The 18,330-nt window shown below is 38.9% G+C and overlaps 1 protein-coding gene across 4 annotated transcripts in view; it reads right to left on the bottom strand.

The window, feature by feature from the left end:
* ARHGAP28 (Rho GTPase activating protein 28) overlaps nt 1-18,330 on the bottom strand; it is a 70,032-nt gene that overhangs the window by 13,194 nt on the left and 38,508 nt on the right. For all 4 annotated transcript variants that reach the window (XR_004345534.1, XM_032603662.1, XM_032603660.1 and 1 more), the window contains 4 exons: nt 13,696-13,858; nt 8,847-8,929; nt 5,882-6,079; nt 5,445-5,558 (listed from right to left, as the gene is read on the bottom strand). Coding sequence is in view for 3 of the 4 variants with exons in the window: in XM_032603662.1 (XP_032459553.1) it covers nt 5,445-5,558; nt 5,882-6,079; nt 8,847-8,929; nt 13,696-13,858 (558 nt within the window). In the remaining variant the exon portion in view is untranslated. The remainder of the gene's footprint in view (nt 1-5,444; nt 5,559-5,881; nt 6,080-8,846; nt 8,930-13,695; nt 13,859-18,330) is intronic.

Below are 18,330 nucleotides of genomic sequence, written 5' to 3'. Positions count from 1 at the left end.
GTCTGCCTGCCGATGCAGGGGACACAGGTTCGTGCCCTGGTCCGGGAAGATCCTACATGCTGCGGAGCGGCTGGGCCCGTGAGCCATGGCCGCTGAGCCTGCGCGTCCGGAGCCTGTGCTCCGCAACGGGAGAGGCCACAACAGTGAGAGGCCCGCGTACCGCAAAAAAAAAAAAAAAAAAAATAACAGCCTGCATTCCTGGTATAGGTACTGAAGGGAGCAGAATGGACCTCATTCACAAAAAATTCTAATTATCTGTTCCCTGGAAGACTGGCTTGCCTTTAACTTGCCTAACTTGGAACTTGACCAGTGCTAAAGCGGTGTAATGTTGAAAACATTTACAGGCAAATGTTTTAATCACTGCTGCCTGATGCAGTGGGTAAGAGTTGGGGGAAAAAATAACTAACTAAAAATCTTGGGAGGCAAGCCTAGAGAATGAGATGCTCTGGGGAATAAGGTCTTTGAAAAGCTCCAACATATACCTGAGAATCTAGAAGGACATGGGCATGCCCAGGGCTGTACACATATTCAGGAAAGACCTGAAAAGAACTTAAGCTCTCACCTCTGGCTGACCTTTAAGCTCTGTCCAAACAGGAACTGAAGGTTCAGGTCAAGTTGTAAACTGCCTGGCTGAATACTGAAGGTGTGTCAAGCACACAAACACACAGAGCTCATCTGCAAAGACTGGGAGATTTTTTTGGTTTCAGATATTTAAGACAATCTCTGTGCAAACATCAGCTAACCACTAGGCTAATGGAACAGAGACTTCAGTAGCCACACTAAACAAAGAATATAGACATAACAAAATTAGTTCAGCAGAAAAGTCATGAACAAATAAATAACAGCTATAACAAGCAGCAACCAGGGGGAGGGGGAGGAATCCAAAGCTGCCACATTTTAACATTCAAAATGTCCATTTTTCAATAAAAATTATGAGACAGGCAAAAAAAAATGGCAAGAAAATATGGCCCGGACTTCCCTGGTGGTACAGTGGTTAAGAATCCGCCCACCAATGCAGGGGCCACAGGTTTGAGCCCTGGTCCAGGATGATCCCACATGTCGCAACTAAGCCCGTGCGCCACAACTACTGAGCCTGTGTGCCACAACTACTGAAGCCTAGAGCCTGTGCTCCGCAACAAGAGAAGCCACTGCAATGAGAAGCCCGCACAGTGCAACAAAGAGTAGCCCCCGCTCGCCGCAACTAGAGAAAGCCCTCGTGCAGCAACGAAGACCCAACGCAGCCAAAAATAAATAAATTAAATAAATTAATTAAAAAAAAAAGAAAATATGGCCCATACGCAGGAAACAAAATGTTAGTGTCAATAGTTTCAAAAGAAACTCCTTAAGGAAGCCTAGACATTGGACGTACTTGAAAAAGCTATTTTAAATACTTTAAAAGAACTAATGGAAACTGTGTCTAAAGAACTAAAGAAAACCATCAGAATGATATCTCACCAAATAGAGAATATCAAATAAAGAGAATACATCATAAAAAGAAACCAAAAAGAAATTATGGAGCTAAAAGAAGTCCAATTGAAATGAAAAGCCTACTACAGAGGTTCAACAGCAGATTTAAGAAAGCAGAAGAGGGAATTCCCTGGTGGTCCAGTGGTTAGGACTCTGCGCTTTCACTGTTGAGGATGTGGGTTCAATCCCTGGTCAGGAACTAAGATCCCACAAGCTGCACGATGTGGTCAAAAAAAAAAAAGCAGAAGGAAAAAATCAGCAAGTCTGAAGATAGGTCATTTGAGGTTACCCAGTCTTGAAACAGGAAGAAAAAAAAAAAAGAAGAAAAATGAACAGAACCTAGAGGAACTGTGAAACAACACCAGCACACCAACGTACACACAGTTAGAGTTCCAGAAGGAGTAGAGAGAAAGGAACAGAAAGAACGCTTGAAGGAACAATGGCTGAAAACTCCCCAAATTTGCTGAAAGACAATGATCTATGTAACCCAATAGCTCAACAAACTCCAAATAGGATAAAATCAAAGAGATCCACACCAAGAAACATCATGATCACACTGTCAAAAGACAGACATAAAGAGAGAACCTTGAAAGCATTAAGAGAAAAATCAATTCAAGTACAAGAGCTCCTCAATAATAATAGCTGATCTCCCAGCAGAAACCATGGAAGCCAGAAGACAGTGGGGTGACATATTAAAATTGAGAAAGAAAAAAAAAAATACAAGCAAAATTCCATCTGGCAAAACAGTCCTTAAAAAATGAAGACTGGGAGTTTGGGGTTGGTAGATGCCAACTATAACATTTAGACACTCCCTTGATAAGCAAAAGCTGAGAGAGTTCACTGCTAGCAGACCTACCTTAAGAGAAATGCTAAAGAGAGTCCTTCAAACTGAAATGAAAGGACACTAGACAGTAACTCGAATCCACATGAAGAAATAAAGAATATCAGTAAAGGAAATTACTTAGGAGAATATAAAAGGCAATATAATGTACTTTTTGTTTATAACTTCACTTTTCCCTTATCTAATGTAAAAGACAAGTACATGACAATTATAAATTTATGTCGATGGGCACACAATTTATAAAGCCGTAATATGCAGCAATAACAGCATAATGTGGGGGGACAGAAGAATATAGGTAGAAAGTTTTTATATACTTAAGGTATATTAATATGAACTAGATTGTTATAAATTAAGATGTTACTTATAATCCCCAGGGCAACCACTAAAAAGAAGATTCAAAAATATATAGTAAAAAACAACAACAAAAGAATTAAAGTAGTACACAAGAAAATATCTATTTTACACAAATGAAGGCAGTAATGGAGAAACTGAGGATTAAAACATGTAAGACATATAGCCCAAAATTAAATAACTGAAGGGAAAAATAGAAAGTTCTACAATAGTTGGAGACTTCAATACTTCACTTTCAATAATGGATAGAAGAAGTAGGTAGAAGATCAGAAAGAAAACAGAAGACTTAGACAACACTATCAACCAACTAGATCTAACAGACATATATAGGACAATGACAGCAGAATCCATTCTGAAGTACACATAAAACACTGTCCAGGATAGACAGTATGTTAGACCACAAAACAAGTCTCAGTGAAGTTTAAAATATCAAAATAATACAAAGTATGTTACATAACCACAATGGAATAAAATTAGAAATCAGTAACAAAAGGAAATTTAGAAAATTTACAAATATGGAAATCAAACAACACATACCTAAATAACCAATGGACCTAAGGGAAATAAGAAAAGACCTTGAAATGAACAAAAATGAAACACAACACACCAAAACTTACTGGATGGAGGAGAAGTAATGCTCAGAGGAAAATTTATAGATGTAAATGCCTACATTAAAAAGAAAGATCTCAAATTAATAGCCTAACCTTCCGCCTTAAGAAACTAAAAAAGCCAGCTAAACTCAAAACAAGCATAAGGAAGGAAACAATACAGATCTGAGTTTTAATAAGGACTAGAGAATAACAAAAGTAGAGAAAATAATGAAACAAAAGTTGGGTCTTCAAAAAGACCAATGAAATGGACAAACCCTTGGTTAGATTGACCAAGAAAAGAGAGAGGATTCAAATTATTCATCAAGAGTATAACTGGGGACATTACTACAAACCTTATACAAATAAAAAGGATTATAAGAGAATACTATGAACAATTTGTATTTCAACAAATAGATAATCTAGCTAAAACAGATAAAATCCTAGAAACACACAAACTGTCAATACTAACTCAAGAAGAAATAGAAAATCTGAATAGAGCTATAACAAGTAAAGAACTTAAGTCAGTAACCCCCCCCCCCAAAAAAAAATTCCTACAGAGAAAAGTCCAGGACCAGATGGTTTCACTGGTGAATTTTACCACACATTTAAAGAAGAAGTAACACTAATCTTTCTTAAACTCTTCCAAAAAATTGAAGAGGAAGGAGCACTTCCCAACTCATTCTATAAGGCCAGTATTACCCTGATACCAAAGCCAGTCAAAGACATAGCAAGAAATGAAAAACTACAGACCAGTGTCCCTTATAAAAGTTGATGCAAAAATTCTCAACAAAATACTAGAAAGTCAACATAGAGTTGCCATATGACCCAACATATGCCCAAGAGAAATGCAACACAAATGAAAAATAAGAAGTGAAATACTGATACATGCTACAACATGGATGAACCTTGAAAACATTATGCTAAGTGAAAGATGTCAGACATAACAGGCCACATACTACATGCTTCCATTTATATGAAATGTCCAGATAGGTAAATTCATAGTGGTAGAAAGTAGATACGAATGTGTCAGGGATTGTGGGGAGGGGGTAATGGGGAGTGAATGCTTAATTGGTATGGGGTTTCTTTTGGGGGGTGGTAAAGATAGTCTGGAATTAGATAGTGGTGATGGTTGCACAACTTTGTGAATATACTAAAAGTATATACTAAAATTTACACATTTTGAAATAGTTAAAATGGTAACTTTTATATTATGTGAATATTTTCTCAAAACAAAATTTTTTTTCCCAAATTTAGTGTGCTGGTTCTAGTTGATCTGAAGTCACTTTGCCTATAATCAATGAGGGAACACAGCCATTCAGCCTGTTTGTGATAAATCAATTAGCAATACTCCTACCTTACTGCCTTGGGATTTACTATTCCTTTCCCTGAATGAACTTTCCCCTCCTTTCTCCCTTCCAAATGCTACTACCCATCCTTGAAGATGCAGCTCAAATGCCACTTCCTCCGTGAAGTCTGCACACTTTCCACGTTGGAGCACATTTCTTTCTCCTCAGCATGATTCCCAGCACACTGTCTGTACGACACGTTTCACACTGAATGCATATTCATGGCTCTTGTGTACATTTCTCTACCAGATATTTCTCTACTAGATATACGTTCCTTTAAGGACAAAGTGCGTTTCCTGTATCTCTACATCCTCCTCAAGGCCAAATGCTATGTCTCAAGATCATCCTCAAATTAAAGCAATAAAGATAATTCTAAAGCCTGTTTCCATTATCCATCTCCACAGAGACAACTGCGCTAAGGCAAACATTCTTTGAAATGTAATGAATTTACACAAAACAACTTGAGGACTACATATTCTTTTAGTATCCAATCACTACAGAAATCTCTATCTCTACTTATTAGATATATTGACTACTGGATTGCCCTTAAATCCAGTTCACAGGGACTGAAATGTTGACTTTCAGCATTTGTAAGAACCATTTTGCCCTTAAGTAATCTTCATGACAGAGATAATTCAAAAACTTCAACTGCAAATCACATAATTCAACAAAATGTAAAGATCACAGTACTCTGTCATGAACACAATTTCCACAATGTTTATAGTTACAAGACTGACACTTTATGAGAATATAACAATTTTGGTTCTAAATTACAAGCTACTTTGTGCATCACTGTGAGAAATAAGAGCCTGGGTGGCCATGATATTTGTGCATTTATTTAGTTATTACCCCTCGTTCTATGGTCTTCCTCCTTAGCAGCTTTTTGACACTTGGAAGCTGTTTCTTTAACAACATCGTGGCTTCATTCATTCTTCTGACTTGAGCGATTAAGAAAGATGGAACCTGGAGAAGAAACAGAGCTTGACTAGAAGGAAAACACTTGAGTTAAACCTCCCTGGTAGAGTCAGTCTTCTGGCCACTCAGTATCCAGGAACCAGGAACTGTGGTTCTGTCCTCATAAAGATTAGGAAAATCTATGAGGATTCCTGTTTAAAGGAAAATGTGTTCAGGAGCAGCCTTAAGGAATGATAAAGATGCCACCAGCAACCTGGGATTACTGTCTCCCACCTCTCCCTGTGACTGAGGGCAGTGCTTGCTCATGGGTCTTTACATCTCCTGGGCGCTAGCAGACATGAGAACATCCTAGTCGTCACATTGTCACTCACCTTCCACAACATCTCCTGGTACTTTAGCATCAAGCGGATGATGTGGGCAGCGGTGTTTGCTAAGAGTAATTCTTCACAGTCAGAATGTTTGCTTCTACTGAAGAAAAGATTTGGTGCCATTATAGTAGAAATGTTCCATATACTCATTCGGTTTTTTGATTCGTTGGCAATGACTTTATTGAAGAATGTCATGAGGGCCTGATAGGAAACAGCACAGTGTCACCCTAGTCATTGTAAATTAGGAAAAGGCATCACTGATTACTATCACTCATTTCCATACCCGTTCACTGGGCCTCTGGAAAATTGTCAGAGCTACAGAATGGCTGAATGTGTCATGTTTCCCCTCTAACTGCTTAAAAGTGCTAATGAGAAATGTGAAGAGTTTTTTCATTTCTCTGCTTCATAAAAGTAGCTCCATTTTTATGGAATTTGTTATGTTGGGATCTCTATAAATAATAGTTTGCATTTTCTTATTTTCTTTTATCTTAAACAAGCTTGACAAATATTAAAATTAAACAGTAAACAAGGGAGAGAAAGCACTACAGCTCAAATAAACATGAAATGCAGTTTTGTCGTGAAGGTAGGAAAGTAATTCACTCTTAATTTAAGGCATTACTGTTAAAAATTATTTTCTGTTTCCTTGGGAATGGAAAGTCCATTGAAAAAAATGAGTTTTAAAATAAATAAGTTATGAAATAAATGTCATGGGGAAATAACATACAGCATGGTGACTATAGTCAATAATACGGTATTGCATATTTGAAAGTTACAAAGAGTAAATCTTAAAAGTTCTCTCAAGAAAAAAATTTTTGTAATGGTGATGGAGGATAACAAGATTTCCTATGGTGATCATGTTGCAGTGTATACAAATATCAAAACATTATGTTGCTTACTTGAAATTAATATGTTATATGTCAATGATACCTCAATAAAAAATTTAAAAGTAAAGTAAAGAAAAAAATTAAAGAATAAAAACAACAAAATGAGTATCTCATTCCTCACTTCAAAAATATCTCAGTCAAAAAGCTGAAAACTTTCACTTTTTGGGTGTCATTTTTGTACTGCTTTTCAATTTTGGAATCTTCAGCAGACCAAAGGGAAATGATTACATGCACCTGTGCTGAGCATTGAAAAAAAAATTGAGAAAGCTTAATAAAAGTTTGGCTGAGCCACCAAAGTATAAATGTCTATCAGAACTTTCTAAAATTCACCAAGAGGGCTGAAATCCTAAAAGGAGATGCTCTTTGGTTTTCCAAGTTTGAATTCTGCTATAGTATGTGTAATGAGAAAATGGACAGCATATACTAGTGATAACAGCTAACATTTACTTGAGGGTTTACTGTGAGCCAGGCATTATTCTTAGTACTTTATATACTTCTACTCATTTTATCATCATTCCAAACCCTGTGAGGTAGGTACTATTATTGTTTTACAGATGAGGAAACTAAGATGGGGAGGGATCAAGTAGCTTTGCCCAGCGTCACTTAATTAAGTGGCAGAGCCAGGATATGATCCAAGGAAGCCTAATTCTTGAGCCAGACATCTTGATCTCTACAACACACTAGCTTCAATCTTCATTCCAGTAACAATTCAGAATGGAAGAGGGAGGGAGAGAGAGAGAGACAGAGAGGATCTTCTGTTAGGAATGTACTGAATTCTTTGATAATTGCTACATTCTTAGTTATATGAAAGGGGAAATGACACTTTGACTCAGATATCTGATACTAGATTCATTCCTTTGGATTAAAAAAAAAAAAAAAAAAAAAGCATTGTTCAGACAAAGCCCAAAAAAAAAAAAAAAACAAAGCTAGTAAATTTCCAGCTTTTGAAAAATACCAAATTGTATTAAAACAGACATTCTTATGCCTTTGCCAGTCCCCATTCTTGGGTGGAGGATATAATATAATTGACATAGATGGTTTCACTTGGGAGGAGGAAAGGTCCTCACCAAACTGAAATGTCTGACAAGAGGTAGCACAAAGACTCATCTTTGTTTTCAGCATCATGTTTACTGGCCTCAAAATTATAACTCTTTCCAACTCATCCTCACCTCAATTTCATTTTAAAGATTCCAAGCACCTGGGGCTTCCCTGGTGGCGCGGTGGCTGAGAGTCCGCCTGCCGATGCAGGGGATGCGGGTTCGTGCCCCGGTCCGGGAAGATCCCACATGCCGCGGAGCGGCTGGGCCCGTGATCTGGGGCTGCTGAGCCTGCACGTCCGGAGCCTGTGCTCCGCAACGGGAGAGGCCACAACAGTGAGAGGCCCGCGTACCGCAAAAAAAAAAAAAAAAAAAAAAAAAAGATTCCAAGCACTTGTTGTACTTATAACAGATTTCCTATTGTATACAGAATCATTATCAAAACAGCAACAGAAACTTTGATTTTTACAAACATAAAGCAGAGAAATGAATTTGAAATAAAAGGAGGGATATTTGGGATGGAGAACTATGGAATACAATTCTACCAAATGTTCTATTTTATATTAATGGAGAAATCACTTTTCTGAGCTTAATTTTCTTAATCTGGAAAATGGCAAGGTCCTATCAGGTGATCTGTAAACTTCTGGGATTCTATAATTCTTTAAATTGAATTATGGTAAGACATGAACATTCTAGAAATTTTATTTAAAGCAGGGGTTTCATTCACTTCTGACATTATTCCATTTAAGTCTTCCATCTTTGCTTCTTCTTCCTACTCCTAACCCTCGCCCAGTGCCTGGCACACTGTAGATGCTCAACATCTCTTAACAGGTTGAATGAATGAAACAAATGTTCAAAGAAGATTCCAGGATTCACATTCTTTCCTGGCTTCCTCAGGAGAACAGCGGTGGGAACAAGGAAAGGCAGAGGGTTTGCAGCAGACTCAGCTGGTTGGTAGGTTGTCCTCTCAGTTTTCATTTTTCCACCTGAGCCATTTCCTCTGACCAATAAGAGTCAATGACAGACCATGAGGTCGATACAACATACCTGGGCTGTGTCCCTGTTGGCCTCAGGCAGTGCCATGATCATGAGGTGTAAGGCTTGAAACTGTACTTTGATGTGAGGCCCTCCTAACAAGAAAACAGAAATAACCACGCATTTTGAACAACGCTCATGCATTCTGACAGCATTTCTTGCTAACATCTGGTGGCATAGGAGGGCCCTGACAGCTTTCAGTGGTAAAGACTCAGGTTTTGTGACTGACAATGTACGTCTGTTCACTTGGACAGGAGCCTCAGTCTATCAACTCCTTTTTAGCATCCTAGGATGCCACTGTAGGGGCAGGTGGCCAACGAGATCCTCAAAATTATTCTGGATCTGTATAACATTTCTCTTTTCAAAGTACTTTCATAGATCTTGCTTTACTTTTATGCTATAAACAGTTGGCTTGAAGCTCAATTCAAGAGAAAATAAATTTTATTTCCGTACGATGAGGCAGCCAAGCATAATAATTAGGAGCAGAGATTCTAGAACCAGATTCAAATTCTGCATGTACTATTTAGTCACTGAGTGACCTTGGGCAGGCTATTTAACCCCTGTTGCTTCTATTTTATCATCCATAAAATGGGAATCGTCATCATACCTACCTCACTGGGCCATTATGAATGTTAAATGAGCTAATGTACAGAGTGTTTACACCAGTACCTGTACATAGTTACCTCCACAGGTGTTTGCTCTTGTTATTATGATCAGTGACGTTTATTTTAGCTCTTAAATGGACATGAAGGGAAGGTAACCACAGTTGGATCTTTGGAGATCCAGAAGATGGCACCAGAGAGTTGGCATTCTACTACTGTGTGTTCTCAATATTGGCTCTTTTCCCATTTTAGGGAAAGGATTTTAGGAAATCTATTCAAAACTGGATAATTCACAGCCAGCTGTGCTGAAAACGTAGGGTATTCCAGAGCATCCAGGCTTTGCCTGTTCTTTCTGTATTCTCCCCAAAATGGTCTCTTGGTAGGGAGGTCCTGCAGGGAAGCATGACGTTCTGTAACCCCCGGGGAGCTCTCAAGTTGAAGGAAAATCTATCCATTTACGACTCAGTGGATAAAGGCAGTCAGCTGCCTATAGAGTTACTTAGCTTTACAGTAGTGGAAATACTCTCGTGACAAACTACTAGGTCACAGGAGGTCGTGTGCATCCGAGTTAGGAGTACATGATTATTGTGTGTAACCACGTAATGAAGGAACAGTTGGGAGGAGTATTTATAGGCTCACATCATATTGTCTCAGCACAATCCCCATGTGGATTTTAAAAAATTTATGTCAAATTTGTAAACAAAAAATGACACAGGTCCAGGTTGTTTTTGAAAATGGCTAATGCACACTGATGTGAGTTTGCCTGAATAACAGGCACTAGCAGGAGTATATCTCAGTACAAAGCATTTGGGGACAGATAAGACATTATTTTAGTGCATAAATTGCAGGCTAAGGGCTGTCTATAATTTTCCAATGCAACCCAAAAAAACCTCTGGGGGGAAACAATAGATGCATCTGCATCTGACGAAAGGATGCAGGCTATTTCCATTAATTCCAGATAAATTACAAAGTTCCCTTTAAGATTAAAAATCTAAACTGGCAAATAATCCATGTTCATTATGCTTAGAAAACCCGGCCCTACACTGTTTTGTGGTTAATAGTTTTGTAATTAATTCATTTATTGCACCCTGGTTAAGAGTCATTTTTTTCACTCCTGAGGTCATTATTATCTCAGAAAGTTATTAAACTTTTCATGAAAGTATCTAAGGTTTGATTGATGAACTATTAGTCATTTAATTTTATGGGCAATTTTTGGACCAAGTTTGAAAAGAGAAAAGAGAAAGTAATTACACTAGTGGAAAAGACTACATTCTCTGACCTCCGTTTTAGAGTAAATACAGGGGCAGCTTAAACACACAGATGTCCACAGTTCTTCCCTTCAGAAAATCTCATTACAACGAGAGCTTACTCCAGGTGGCAAAAAGGCCATTCTTCCCGATGGCAGCAGCCCAGAATGTTGGGCTTCCTGTGGGGTTGGCTAGTTATCAAATCAATCACGACAATATAGTATTTTTCACTTTCAAAGTCATACAAAGAAATGCGGACCGTCCTGTGAAACTTTTCAGGATATTTTCCAGATTCTCTCCCTTCACTGAAGTGTATTGGCTTCAACATCTGAATAATGATATTAAGAAAAACTAAATATGATTTCCTTCTTAAATATGATTCTCCAAACAGGTTTTACATGGTGATTGACTCCTCCTTGTATAATTCCATAAGACCAAAAAATGAAAAACTAAAACAAAAAAATCCTCTGTGGCACCATTTGTTTTGATGAATTGTTCAGTATATAAACTGCAGATCAAAGTGAAGTTAAGACTTCTGCAGTCTGTTTTCCAGGACAGCAAACTTTACAGAAGATTCTGTGTTTCTCTGACTTTGAAATAGAGGGAGGGAGTTCTGTTTCTGGTATGGCTGAGTAAGCTCCTACCCAATCAACCCTCCTTAAGACAACTGTACACTCTGGACAGTGTACAAAAAACAACTACCTGAGGCAGTGGAGAATGAACAAAAGCAGGCAGATTTAGGAGGGCATTGGACACTTGGCATTAGGGAATGGCACAGGGAGAGTGTCCAATTTCCTGGCTTTTAGTTTGAAGTCAGGCCATAGACAGCAATGGCATGAGGTGGCTGAAATTCCAAAAGAAAACCCCAATCTTTCTGGCCTGAACAAAGAGAGGGCAGGGTTCAGGAGGACCACAGCCACTGGGAAGTTATGGGGAATCCCAGAAAGGGAAGGTCAAGAGATAGAAGGCCTTAATTCTGGTGTAAAATCCACCCAAATGTTGGATCACCCCATAAACCATGCATATGTGGAGTAGCACAGGTAAGTATTAAATAGCAAATTGTCTGCTTAAATACAAATAAAAACCAAAACTAACCAAAAAAACCCCACTCCTTGGAGAAATATTACAGAACACAGAGTTTCCAAAAAAATATTCACAAGGTTCTGGATACAGTTTAAACTTACTTGACATAAACAGTGACCCATTTTCAAGGGAAGAGACAGTCAACAGAGACCAACCCTCAGATGACCCAGATGTTGGAACTAGTTATGAAGCAGCTATCATAACTATGCTCAATGATATGAAGGTAAATATGCTTACAATGAATGAAAAGATAGGGAATGTCAGCAGATAAATAGAAAATAGTTTTAAAGTAGCAACTGGAGATTCTAGAACTGAAAATATACAATATCTGAAATAAAAAAGAAAGAAGATTCGAGTCCTGGTCTGGGAAGATCCCACATGCCACGGAGCAACTGGGCCCATGAGCCACAACTACTGAGCCTGCGCGTCTGGAGCTTGTGCTCCACAACAAGAGAGGCTGCGATAGTGAGAGGCCTGCGTACTGTGATGAAGAGTGGCCCCCGCTTGCCACAACTAGAGAAAGCCCTCACACAGAAACGAAGACCCAACACAGCAAAAATAAATAAATAAATAAATAAACTCCTACTCCCAACATCTTCTTTAAAAAAAAAATAATAATAAATAAATAAAATAAAGAATGAAGAGAACTAGTTCTTTCTTTCATAAAACAAAAATACAACATCATACAAAGAAAAGAGATACTGGTCACAGCATGTCAATTAAAGCTTAGAAAAGGACTGCCTTGTCTTATATTCTTTTCTCTGAAGACATAGTGGATTATTTTATGAATCTGGTTTAGTTAAAATTTTTGAAGATTTAGAACCAACTAATTTTTAGGACAAATTTTGTCATACAACTTAAGATGTGACTATTATTTTCTATGATTGTGATTTTAAGGATTTTATACTTCTGGTCAACCTGCAGAAGGTTATAAACTGGCAGATACGGGTAATACTTGCTACGCTCATGTAGTGTTTTAAAATTTGAATTTGTGGCTGACATTTTCAAATGAAGAGTTTCGTCATTAAAGCCTGGATTTTGGCTTTCACTCCTGCATGGTAACCATCATCCGGAGCTGAGCAGTGGCCAACCTCTCTATATGGGATATGTCCTCCCAATCTGGCCATGGTCCCTTTCTGTCCATATAGAATCACCATTTACCTAGTATGCTTATACATATTTAGACTTGTGACTCCTGAATTCTTCAGGTTGGTAGTCAAAGCCCACACTATGTAGCCTCATCCTACTTTTCTAAATTTCTCTCATCACACCTTCTTCAATATTCAACCTTTAGGATGAAATTACTTTCTGACTGCCAAATGCAACACACACTGTCCAGTTTCTATACTTTTTATCCAAGTACCTCAGTTAAGGCCTCATCTATGTGACTTTTTAAGTTTCAGAAACACTATGTGATACTGTAATTTTCAGAGACAAAACACCTTCTTACTGCATGCTACATCATCAGACCCAGGACCTCGGATTTAAAGAAGGGAGAGATCTTATATTTTCTGAAGGACTATTATACACCAGACACTATCCTAGATGTCTTCATTCAATACCCACAACAACCCTGACAAGTAATTATTATCTGTAATTTACAGGTGCAGCAGTGAAGCTCAGAAAGGTTGACTGCATAGTTAACAGATGGTTGAGCAGGAATTCAAATCTCAAGAGCCAGGTCTTTCTGAAACCCTCTCTGCCTTTTAATGATTATAAAACCCTCTAAATCATATCAACCAGACTCAGAAATATAAACATGTGAAGAGATGACAGTTTACCATCAAACTCAATAGCTCATCAAGCAGTACCAGGAAATAGCAAATCTAGACATTTATGATCACATCTGATTATGCATATTTCTTCTGCTCTGTGCCACTTTATTGACCTTGTAACTTAGTCCATTCACACTTAACTTCTTCCACCTACTTTCCATTAGAGTGATGAAAGCAGGTATATATTCCACAGGGAAGAGAGAGGTGGGTAGTTCTCTGAAAAATGCTTTCAACATTACTGCAGCTTCTCTGTGGCACATTTTCTCCCATTTAAACTTATCAGCATTAAACTTGGCATCCAGTTCTTCACGGTATTGCTGAAAATCAAGGAAGATAGTGAGTTTTACCACCTGATCCTCCCCCTTTAAAAACTATCATTACATAAACTATTTTTGTAATTAGATTGAAAAGCCAATATCTACTAAGCTTATCTTTTTTCAACATGATTAAAGAACTGAAATGGCTATTTCTGAATATATCTTAATTTTAAGTTTTCTAAAATCCTTTTAGAATAATGTTAATCTTAAAATAATTTGCCATCTATACAAATACAGAAGTTCTTTACTCAGATCATAGTTTCATTTATATGGTTTTGGTAGAACACTGCCTATGCCCACATCATAAATGCACTGCTAGATTTTGACAAAGCCTCCACCTCCCCCTTTTCTTCAATAATGCCTTCCTTCTGCCACCCTGTCTTCTGTTTCTAAATTAGATCAAGAATGTATGCCTCTTGGCTAGTTCACATACAGAATGAGAAATATCCCAACAAAGGAACTCTGACCTCACTGCAACATGCACACCAATGATATCTTCCTGGAGCAGTTACAGCAAAGTTTTATGCCAAGACGTACACATGTCTTCCACATGTCTGCATGTTTGCCCAATCCTTCGTAAGGTTGGGAACACTGTGTAAATACTTTTTAAAACAATCACTAATCGTCCTTAAGTTTTACTTGGGTTATACATTTTACATTATTAATTCATTTGATGACCAGTGCCCCCCATTCTACTGCTCCCTTGAATTAGAGTTTACCAGTAATACCAGGCAGTTATAGTCAGTTTTCCAACTGACAATAACTGCTTCAAAAAGGATTCTTAAAAAAAAAAAGGGAAAACTCTGAAAATCCTTAAGGCCTTTGCTTTATTCTCATGAGACGCCTAAGTCTTCCAGCCTTGAATATGTAAGAGAAGCCAGAGAACGACAAGGTGAGATTTATCTTTCCTGACAGGCAGGTGGAAAAGTGATTTGGGGGAGCTCGGAGCTCGGCACTGGCTGGGAAGCAGGCCAGAGATGCAGAAAGCAGTTATCAGGCTAGGGCACCATTTCTGGTGATGGATCATCGAGGACTTAACCTGGATAAGCAGTTGTAGGATAGAAAGAAGAGGTGGCATTTAAGAAACGCCTAGGAGGGAAAATTCTCAAGAATCAGTAATGGATTGAACATGAGACTCAGAGGGAGAAATAACAGTCCAGGATGACTCTCAGATTGCTAGCTGGAGTAATGGGCAGATGGAGGTGTTGTTAACAGGAAATAGAGGGGGAGGAGTAAATGTTTTCCGTCCACTGCCTGGTACCACTGCCATAAGGCAAAGGGGAAACTGTTTTGCAAGTGGGCAGGAAGTATTGGCAAGAGCAGAATAATTCAAATCCACTGCCCACAGACCTGTGCCACAGGAAGCTACCTGAAACCTAAGAGGCAACATGGCACCAGGGTCAAGGGCAGGCTCTATAACCACATTCTTTAGGTGTTTATCCTAATTCCACAACTGCCTAGTTGTAGGCCTGTGAGATTTCTCGCTCCATAAGAGGGATATTAGGGATTTCCCCAGCAATCCAGTGGTTAAGACTCCAAGCTTCCAATGCAGGGGGTGTGGGTTCGATCCCTGGTCAGGGAACTAAGATCCCACATGTCGTGTGGTACAGCCAAAATTTTAAAAAATAAATAAATAAAATAAAGTCAAGAGCAATCATATTTTTTTGAAAAGATGGATATTAGAACAACCTCACAGAGATTAAATTGGATACTACAATGTAGAGCTCAGGGGGCAGGGCCTGCATACAGAGAGTGCTCAGGAAATGCTGGCTGCACTTACCCTCCCCTCGTCTGGGTCTGCTACAACCTCTAGTGTTATTACTACAGGAAACCCATGTGTATGTGGTGTGGATATTCTGGTAATAACAGCACCTCGTCTTGTCTAGACGGCCAGCGTGAGACAAACGGAGAAGTTTGGACCAGAGCACAGTGGAAGTAGGAGCAGAGCTGACATGTCCACAGTGGTCCTAAACATGAAGCCCTATGAACCAGGGGCTGAGTCTTCCTTGCCAGAGACGTGTACATGTTAAAAAAAAGTCATGCTTTCTGTCCACTGTTAATGAGAACACCAGGCAAGGGTCAGGAGCCATGTCCTTCAATCTCCTCTGAGCAAATATATAACCTGCTTCCAATTTTGAGGTAATTTTATAAAAATGCAAATAACCTGCTTTCAGCTTCAAAAACCAGTTCAGGAAGGGAAACCAGCAGACCAGGTAACATCACTATAAAACATTTAGAGCAGCCTCCGAATAACTGACACGAGTCAAAAAAGAAAACCGTGCATGTCAAACCAGTCTGCCTTCTTCCATGAAATATATTCCCCGGTGTTTGGCTCAAATTTCTGTCATTTTTGGAAAAGAAAATCACTGGAAACACCAAAGCATTAAATTGGTTCCAAATGATCTGAGGCCTCACATCCAGGAATGGGCTGGGCAGTTATGTGCTCCGTGTGGCTAAAACCAGCAGCGTCCCCCAGGGCTACTCCCCTGTGAGTCTAACCAGGACTTGAAAGCACAACCCAGGCTGGCTTCTTCATAATGATACCTTCGTGTTAGCATCATCCACTTGGCACAATTTGAGGATAATTACAATGTTGTTTTTTTTTTTAACTTTCTTTCCCCAAGCACATTCGTAGATGAAAAATTTTTTTAAAGTTTAAAGTTTGAACAAAGAAGAGAAATAAAGGCCCCTTTACTATATCAAGTTACAATGCCTTTCTAACTGCAATACTCCCGTTTCTGTTCACTGGCCCAGAGTTCTTTCACATTGGCTTTCTTGGAGCTCAAACCACGAAAACATCTGGATTACATTTTTCGGACTAATAAGAGATGGAATAAATAGGCTAAAACTACATAAAACCTATTAAGGGCCAAAAGGGACGTTTACCTAAATGTGGTTCAGGAATGCATGTGCCTATTAGAACACGTTAAATGAATTATTGGCCTTTGATAAGTATTTTTCAGTCAAAGATTAGCTAAAGAAAAGCAACTTGTGCTATGATGTTAAAATTCATACACACAAGAAATGTTGTGTAATGTTGTCTCCTTTTGATTATTTTCAAAAATAGAATTTTAAGTCATATCCATTATGTTCCCCCTACACACACACGAACACACACACACACACACACACACACACACACAGTAAGAGTCAGTAAGAATATGTGCGAATACAACTTCCCTATTATAGAGGGAGGTTTAGAGGGATGGAGTCTAATTCTGTTTAGGAAATTCATTTTCCTGACTTCATTTTGGTTCTCTGACTCTACAGATATAACCACAAAGACTTAACCAAAACTAGTAACAGCTTTTGTCCTCAGATTTAGGATACATTTATTTAGAAGTATATATAAAAAACATACCTGTGAGAACCTGAAACAAAAAGTAGATCCCATTCAGAGAGGACAAACCTTAAGGATCCACTAGGAATTTTCCTGCCTTCCAAACGAACTTGTGCCAGTATTTAGTAATTTCTACTCCCAGGGAAGTCACAGCCCCCCCAAATGCGCTGATCCCTCTGTCACTGGCAAAGTGCAGAGCACTGCTCAGTTCTTCAAAAAAGAACTGGCTGTTCATCGGCAAAAATGCAGGTAGCTGACTCCCCAGGTGCTGGCACCTTCTGACTGGCCTCAGGCCCTTCCCTGCAGGCAGCCCCAGCAGTGACAGTGAAGCGTGGGGCTGACAGGGCACAGGGAGAGAGTCCCACCTGCACCTGGTCTGAGGCTCAGCCCGCCCAAGCCCACCTCCTCCCCCTTGATCCTTGAGAAGCACGGTCCCTCGATAACCGTCTTCTACTCCTAACTCTGTCCCAACACCTGCTTCCTGGAGCTTCCAATAGACACAGCCTATTTACTCTCAGTTTCCCCTTTGAAAAATATCTCGTCATACGTCTATATGAAAACTCTGAGACTTCTGATACAACTAGAATTTCCCAAAACATGTGCCCAGATGAATTAGTGAAGAGATGCTTTCCTGCCCCTACACGATTCCTTTTACTAGTTCAAACACAACCAAGTTCACTTTTCCCTCTCCCTGAGATTTTTTTTCTCAAGGATTCATTATTGAGAACTGCTCATGTTTCCATGCCCACCCACCAGGGGAATGTACAGGGCAGGGAGGGACGCTTCATTGTGGGGGCGCACCGGCACACAAAGTGGGATATCATACTGGAAATTTATGAGAAAAGCTTTTCTTTTCTAACAATTCTATTTTTTTTGCTGTACTTGAAGAGTTTCCCACCATACAGAGGTAGGAAAGTAAAGGAATTCACATTGCATGGGTGGTTTTATATGTAGAAACTAACATTACCTTAAATGGAATTGGGTTTTAGAACTGCTAAGTGAGTGTTCTAGTGGTTACAGCCATTCCTACCAATTCTTATAAGGACTTCCATTAAAAGGAAAGCCAAAGAATGTTTCTAAGTTTGAAGCAATTGACAATGGAAATCAGGGATCATCTAATACTGGCTTAGTG

Source organism: Phocoena sinus, chromosome 14 (assembly GCF_008692025.1).
Source record: "Phocoena sinus isolate mPhoSin1 chromosome 14, mPhoSin1.pri, whole genome shotgun sequence".
NCBI lineage: Eukaryota > Metazoa > Chordata > Mammalia > Artiodactyla > Phocoenidae > Phocoena > Phocoena sinus.
The sequence above is the reverse complement of the archived record's forward strand: the minus strand, read 5'-3'. Positions and strand labels throughout refer to the sequence as shown.